At 44.4% G+C, this 7,075-nt stretch overlaps 2 protein-coding genes across 2 annotated transcripts in view; one reads left to right on the forward strand and one right to left on the reverse strand.

Annotated features, from left to right (window-relative positions):
- Nucleotides 1–2,794, reverse strand: part of B4GALT6 (beta-1,4-galactosyltransferase 6) — a 67,868-nt gene extending 65,074 nt beyond the window's left edge. Inside the window, exon 1 of the mRNA XM_011288058.3 lies at nucleotides 2,467–2,794. Within this exon, the coding sequence (XP_011286360.1) occupies nucleotides 2,467–2,581 (115 nt within the window). The 5' untranslated portion in view covers nucleotides 2,582–2,794. The remainder of the gene's footprint in view (nucleotides 1–2,466) is intronic.
- Nucleotides 2,795–2,978: 184 nt separating this feature from the next.
- On the forward strand, nucleotides 2,979–6,858 carry LOC109493397 (translation initiation factor IF-2-like). The gene is made up of 3 exons (XM_023241852.2): nucleotides 2,979–3,096; nucleotides 3,195–3,864; nucleotides 5,835–6,858. The coding sequence occupies exons 1-3, from the start codon at nucleotides 2,979–2,981 to the stop codon at nucleotides 5,860–5,862; spliced, it is 816 nt and encodes a 271-aa protein (XP_023097620.2). The 3' UTR covers nucleotides 5,863–6,858.
- The last annotated feature ends 217 nt before the right edge of the window (nucleotides 6,859–7,075 follow it).

Raw genomic sequence — 7,075 nt, forward strand, 5'->3', positions numbered from 1 at the left:
TCATTTTTATTTTAGAGAACTGACAAACTATGGTTAGATTCCTGTGTTTGACCTACATTTTCCCAAAAATGAACAAAGTGAGCCGGACACTTCAAAAAAAAAACAAAACAAAAAAAACTGACAGTATTTGTTGCCAATGGTAAAATTTGAGCCTTCAGGCAAAAATGTGAATTTTGGAAAACTTCCCAACACTTAAAAGAAAAATAAGACTTTTTTTTTTTCTGCTAAATAATACTTGGTTTGGGAAACAGACGATATAATAAATTGATAGTACTTTGTAAGTTTTGATTTTCATGCGTAACTGGCTTTAATCAACTTTTTTAAGTTACAAATTATAAGACCCACAAAAACAGTAGTTTAAACTGTGTCAGCCTAATTGTCTGTATGAAAATTGCCAAATTTTTTTATGACATATCATAATGTTATGGCAAACATTAAGTATATAAGTGAGAAAAATGTATTAGTATATTGCATCAACTGAATTCTAAGAATCTACAGATTCAGTGCACCAAGAAAAAGGGATGACTAAGAAGCAACAGCTGGAATTTATTTCCTTTGGTTAGCTTTTTGAGTAACCTAAGTTCAACAAGTTACTCAAAATACCAAGAAACAAAACTGTTGCCTAAGTGCAAAAAAACTTTTTTCTACAAAACCTCTCAAAGTTAAATATCTGATAAAATAACATCACCCAAAGTTTTCCAACCTTTAAAGAGAGAGCTACATGACAAAGTAAAAATTGCTATAGAATGAAGAGTTAATTTATTATTTTTTAAATTTATTTTGAGAGCATGCATGCACGGGGGAGGAGCAGACAGAGAGGGAGAGAGAGAATCCCAAGCAGGCTCTGTGCTGTCAGTGCAGAGCTTGACACAGGGCTCGATCCTACAAACTGAGATCATGACCTGAGCTGAAATCAAGATTCAGCTACACTTCACCTACTGAGCCATCAGGCGCCCCGTTAAGAGTTAATTTATAAGACTTCCAAAATGGCAGAAGATTTTAAGAACAGCCACCAAATATTTTGGTTAACTACTCTCAAATCCACCGAGCTATCACTGTCATTTCTTCTACAGGTTTCCAGGGGATTTTATTCAGCCTAAGGAAAAAACTGCATTAAAGGAAAATAATATTTTAAAATATTCACACCTCTTCAAACTTTAACCTAAACTTCTATTTTGGGATACATCAAGGTTTCAACAATTTATGTCTTCTCAAGCATCATTATCTGAGTTTAAACATCTTACTTGAATCCAAAAATTTAATCAAGAAAAAAATCATACAGTGATTCTGTTTTAGGAAATAAAACCATCTCAATAAGGTTTGCTTCTTCCCTCTCCCCTGAAAGTCATTAATATAATCTACTATTGCACAGGACAATATCCTGATAACAATTCCATCTCAAAATTTTGCAGTTGTTTTCACTGTATAAGAGGCCATTCATTTTTGCCTGAACCAGGGAGAAATGGCACTGGCTCAAAAGCCTACCAGTGTCTAAAAAGAAATAATAGGAGATCCACATTAATACTAAGTTAACGTTAAACTCATATTTCACACTAAATACACTAACATTAAATACATACCATAAATATTTAACAGTAACTACATAATAACCAGGAAAAACCCAGAAAAAGTTTGGGAGACATGATGTGTTTTAATCCCATATGAGGTTCCTAGGTTTTAGTCACTAGAATGCCACATTGGCACCTTTTCAACCAAAGGGGGCTGAGTAATTAGAATATATAAGAAGCCAATTCAAGTAGATTATTAAGAAGGGTATTTAGGCCAAAGGCCCAAAAAATGATAAGTACGATAAAGTTAAACTACAAACTATCCCACAAAATTGTTGTTTTAATCGTTATTTTATCTCAGAAGTCATCCTAACAGGTAGCCAAATCTACCTACCCTTGAAAAGCAGACTAAATAATGGAGCATTGTTTTCATAAGAAAACACATCGCCTAAAAATTCCTGAAGTGTGTGGCACAAATGTTCACTGACCCCATTCTAAAAAAGTGACCTAGAACATTTGAAAACATACATTCTTGAACTCAATCACACTCGCTGGTGTTGGTTTCTCCATCATATTTTTACAATCAGCTATTATATCTGACAGTGTGTGAATAAAACTACGATTAAGCACTGAGTTTAAGCTTAAAGGACCCGATATTAAGTGAATAACGCTGTCAGGAATACCCAAGAAAGCAACCAGGGCATCCGGGGTCACCACACCTAATTTTGCTGTGTCCGTTTAATGCAGTCTTCAAGTTATTCAAACGTGCACAAACGAAACTCACTCACGTACCAAAGCCATGCCCCCCAAGCAGTTTATCTGACACTCCTGAAATCACATTTCAAATAAAACGCTTTCTGCCGGGCCCCTGTTCGCACGCCTTCCAAATCCCATAAGTGAACATCCTGCGTTTCCTTCGGCGTGACCGAGAGAAGTGAGGGTGTGTCTCGGTGCTTACCGATGCCTGGAGCCACATAGACGAAGTAGAGGCAGGACGAGGAGAGGGAGAAGAAGAAGATGAAGGCAAGGAGGGAGCGATTGGAGACCCGCATCATCCGCTTGAGCACAGACATCTTCCTGTTCCCGGCCAGCAGCTCGGGCTGCGTTCTCAGGCCGGACTTGGGGGCACCATCCAGGCCCTAAACTTCCACGAATGGGCTAAGAATAGCGAGACTGCAACGGGGTCCGCGTGGGGAGGCTCTGGGGGAGGGCCGGGGCGGGAAAGAGGAAAGGGGAGGGAGGCAGCGCACGGAATGAATGGGAGGCCGGAGAGTCGGGGGAGGGGAGGAGCGGGGCGGGGGGGGGGGGGAGGCAAGGCGGGGTGGGGGCCGGGGACAGCAGGACCTGAAGAGGCCGAGGAAGGGCAAGGACGTGCGCTTTATCCCCCCCGGCAGCGGCGGGAGGAGGGGCTGCAGGTGGGGAGAAGCGCGGGCTGCACGCCGCGGCGCCCCTGCGGAGAGGGGCAGCAAAATGCAGCACGCCCGGGCTACCCGCGTTCGCCGGGGTGCGGGACGCGAAGCCCCCGCGCTCCGGAGGCTGCCCGCCTGCGCTCGGCAGGCCTGCGCCGCCGCCTCGTCCGGGCCGCGGCGTCTCGTGCCTGCGCGGGGCTAGCGTGGGCGCCGGGGCCGCAGCCGGCGCGCGCGACGCGCGGGGGCCCGCGGGGGCCCTGGGGGCCGAGGAGCTGAGCGCTCGCGGACGCGCAGCCACCTCCTCATGCCGCGCCGGGCCCCGGCGCCCCGCGGCGGCCGCGGGAGCCGAGCGCAGGCGAGGGCGGCGTCCCGGCTAGCGGCGAGCGCGCTCCGACCCCGGCTCCTGCCACCGCCAGCTGCCCGCCCGGCCGCAAGGGCGGCAACCGCAGCAACATTACCGCCGCCCGCCCGGGGTCAGGCGCCCCCGCCGGCGCCGCCCCCCCACTCCGCCCCCGGACACCAGGCGTAGAGCGACCGGGAGACTCGCGCTGCGGGCAGAGCCGGGGGCCCGAAGAGGAGGAGGCCGGGCGCCGTCGGAGCCGCGTCTGGATCGCAGGAGGGGGCGGGCCCGTAAGGGCGGGGAAGAGGCGGAAAACCGGGACCGGCGGGCGCACCCGGAGACCCCCGCGGGGCTCCGCGCTCGGGCTCGAAACTGCAGGCGGCGCTGCCCCGGCACCGGAGGAAACCTGGAGGCCCCCACCCACCCTCTCTCCTCCCTTCGCCCGAAACACCGCGCCTCCTGATTGGCTGGCGCCGCACCGCGCGGAGCAACCTGCCCCCACCTCGCGCCGCGACCTGGGCCGCCGCTGCCTCCTGCGTCACCGCCGCCCCCGCGAGCCCGGGGACCCCGCGCTGCTCCGGGCTGAGGGACTGGTCTTGAGCTTCGGGTACGCCTCCCCCTGGAGATCGATAAAGAAGGATGATGTACCTGGAGGGAAAAGGGTATCTCAAGGAGGGGACTTCAGTGGTGTAATTTCCTCCCAAAATACCACGCTCCGGGAACAAGGTTTTTTCCAGTCCCAGATTAATGAAACCTTCCATCTCGCACTTCTTATAGAAACATATTGTCAGGATGTGTTATGGATCTGTGTATATCCCTTGTAATGGGACTTGCCCTCTCATCTGAAGGTGAGCACTGGGTGGTCCTACGGTAGCTATACCCATTCAGGCGTGGCGGAAAAGACTTCCGTGCAGCCAACTGGCCCTTGAGTACTGCAGCACCAACCAGCTTCAGTAGGCAAATTGTTTTAATCCCCCCTCCTAGGCCGTGGTCTCCCTTTTGTTCAAAAGCTGCTTCTTCCTGCTAGCTAAGTGAAGAAGTCCGGATCCTTAGCTATGTCACATTTTTCCAACGTATGTGAAGGTGTTTCTATTTCAACCAATCATGTAGGAAGTGGTTGGATGCATCCTACCGCCATGATTTGGTCACTATTTCCAGATGCGGTGGTATTGAACCATCATTTGATTGCCAGCAAATTTGGTACCTTCTTAGCAAGATACCCAGGCCTTGGGTCGTCTCTTAAATAGTACTATGCTCCGTGGAGCCTGAAACACCTGAGTTTATAATTCACTAAGGCCTTTTATTAACTGTGAAATTCATAGCAAGCTACTACCCTCTGCAAGCCTCTTTTCTCGGCCCCCCGATGATGGGTGTGACCTTGCAAGGCTGTGGGGTTAAACCGGATAACTGTAAAATGCCAAGCACGATGTCTGGCACATAAGAGATTCCCTCACATCCCATTGGACGCTTGACTGAATGAAATCGCCAAGTTCAAATTCATTTTTTAACATTTTGTTTTTTTGGGATACTTACAAGTTACTCAACTTCTCTGGTTGATTGGATATTTAATGTGAAAGGAAATGACACGATTCTGTAACATTTTTAGATGCTTAAGGGAAATGTGAAATACAAATGGTGCCCCATTAAATACAAGATAAAACTCGCTTAAAAAAATACATTTGCAAACGAAAGAAATCCATGAATGTTGAGGAAGCAAAGTTGTAGTTTCTCAGATCCTGCTGACTTTTCATCTTATTTGCACCAGTTCAACTGCTGGCTTAGCAATGGCCAGGTCTCAGGTGAGGTTGGCTTTTTATTAGGAAACTTTGTCATAACACGAAGAGGGAAGTATTAACATCTTAGAAATTGATTATGAATCTTATTTTAAGAAATCTGACCTCTATGTATAGATGTGCCTGGCTGGCATAGATTACTGCCACTGGTATCTCTTTCAGGTTCACTACAGTACTTGTTAAAACTGGTTGCTAAGAGAGTAAATCTTAAAAGGCTCACATCACAAGAAAAAGAAAATTTGTATTTATGCATGGTGACAGATGGTAACCAGACTTATTGTGGCGATCCTTTTGTAGAGTATACATATATCGAATCATTCTTTGTACCTGAAAGTAATATAAGATTGTATGTCAACTGTACATCAGTAAGAAAAAAAGTCCATTATAGAAAAATTAAAAAAAAAAAAAAGACTAGTACTAAAAAGAAAAAGACTGGTTGATGCTCGTCTGGAGTAAAGCAGCGTACCAGAAAACCAGCTTAGTTGGTGTGCCTGTTACCTCTTTTATCACCACTCACAAAGAGCGTCAGCAGCCAAGCCTCTGGAGCCAGGGAGCCTGGGGTCGAATCCCAATCACTGATCAAGTGACCTTGAAGTTTACTTCAGCGCCCTGTGCCTTCATTTCCTCATCAGCTAAAGAAGATAATCATACTGCCTATTAGGGTTGTTGTAAGGATTAAATTAAATGAGCTAATGCCTCTAAAGAGCTTTGGGGAGCCTGGTACCTACTAAGCACAACTAGAATATTTGTTAAATTTGGTTGTTGTTTTTTTTATCTCTTTTAGATCACACTCTGCCAACAGTAAAGAGTGATGCCGGTCTCTTCCTGTTTAAATACCAAATTTCCTACTGAGTCATCCATTAAGTTTCCAGTAATCTGAAGGATGCCTCAGGGTCTCAGCTCATTTGTAAAGCAATAATCGATGAAATACTTAGAACTGAAGAAATGCTAACCAAACCTTTTCAAGCCCAGATTATCAACTGATACTTCCTCAGGAGCCAGGTAAAGCCCACAGCAGAGGAATGACCTTGCAGAAAGTTTAATTTTATAATATCAAGGTTTAATTTTATAACATCAGTAAGACTTTAAACTTACAATAAGACAAAACTTAACAATAGTAAGACATAAGTAAATTTCATTTAACTGCTTTGTTTTACATTTATTACTACCAAGTATTCCTTCTATTATTTTCTGTTTATGAGAGCCCCCTGCTCTTAAATATCTGCGTGTCAAACTGAATAAGTTAAAACCAATGGTTTTCTATTTATATTAATCAGAAATATATGACTGAGATTGTGATTACAACAGAATAGAAAAATGTACTTGTTTGATGAGGTGGGTGACATTTTACTTGGTCTGTGCTGAGTGAGGATGAACAATATCCATTAAGGGTTTGGGATTTGCTCACAACCTTGGTAGCATAAAAATCTGTAAGTTTTTTTGTTTTTTGTGTTTTTCCTCTAAACTGGGTGGGGGTGGGGGTGGAGGAATGCATGAAAGCACATAGAATCTTACTTTTATGGTTGGTTAAGGTTCAGACCTCTATATTACAATCACTGATTAAATATGGTAATTTTATATATTTAAACACATGGTCTCAGCATCTGATATTCGGTTAAAGAAAATTGTTGGGTTGATGAATTATGCTTAGACACTTGAATTTTTTACTTACATTATTGGGGTGTAGATTGTATAAGAGTTAGACTTTGGTGTGATTTATGAAATGGAATATATATTCGCAGATATTGTTGTGGCACAGACGCTTCTCTTAAATAAAGCCCGTTTTCCCCACTGATTTTCATTATAAATACAGTCAGTTCTGCTGAGAAAAAATCAGATTTTTCTGTATCTTATTTAGGTTGTATTAAATAAATATTAAAATAAGTGCCTTACATTTGAAAGCAAACAGTCACTTTAAAGGCAGATTTTAATAATCTTATATATATGAAAAAATACAAGCTGTAAGGTGATACTGTATTGTGGTTAACATTTAAAAGGAAAACCATCGTAGTAATAACAATCTCT

This window comes from Felis catus, chromosome D3, assembly GCF_018350175.1.
Source record: "Felis catus isolate Fca126 chromosome D3, F.catus_Fca126_mat1.0, whole genome shotgun sequence".
Taxonomy (NCBI): domain Eukaryota; kingdom Metazoa; phylum Chordata; class Mammalia; order Carnivora; family Felidae; genus Felis; species Felis catus.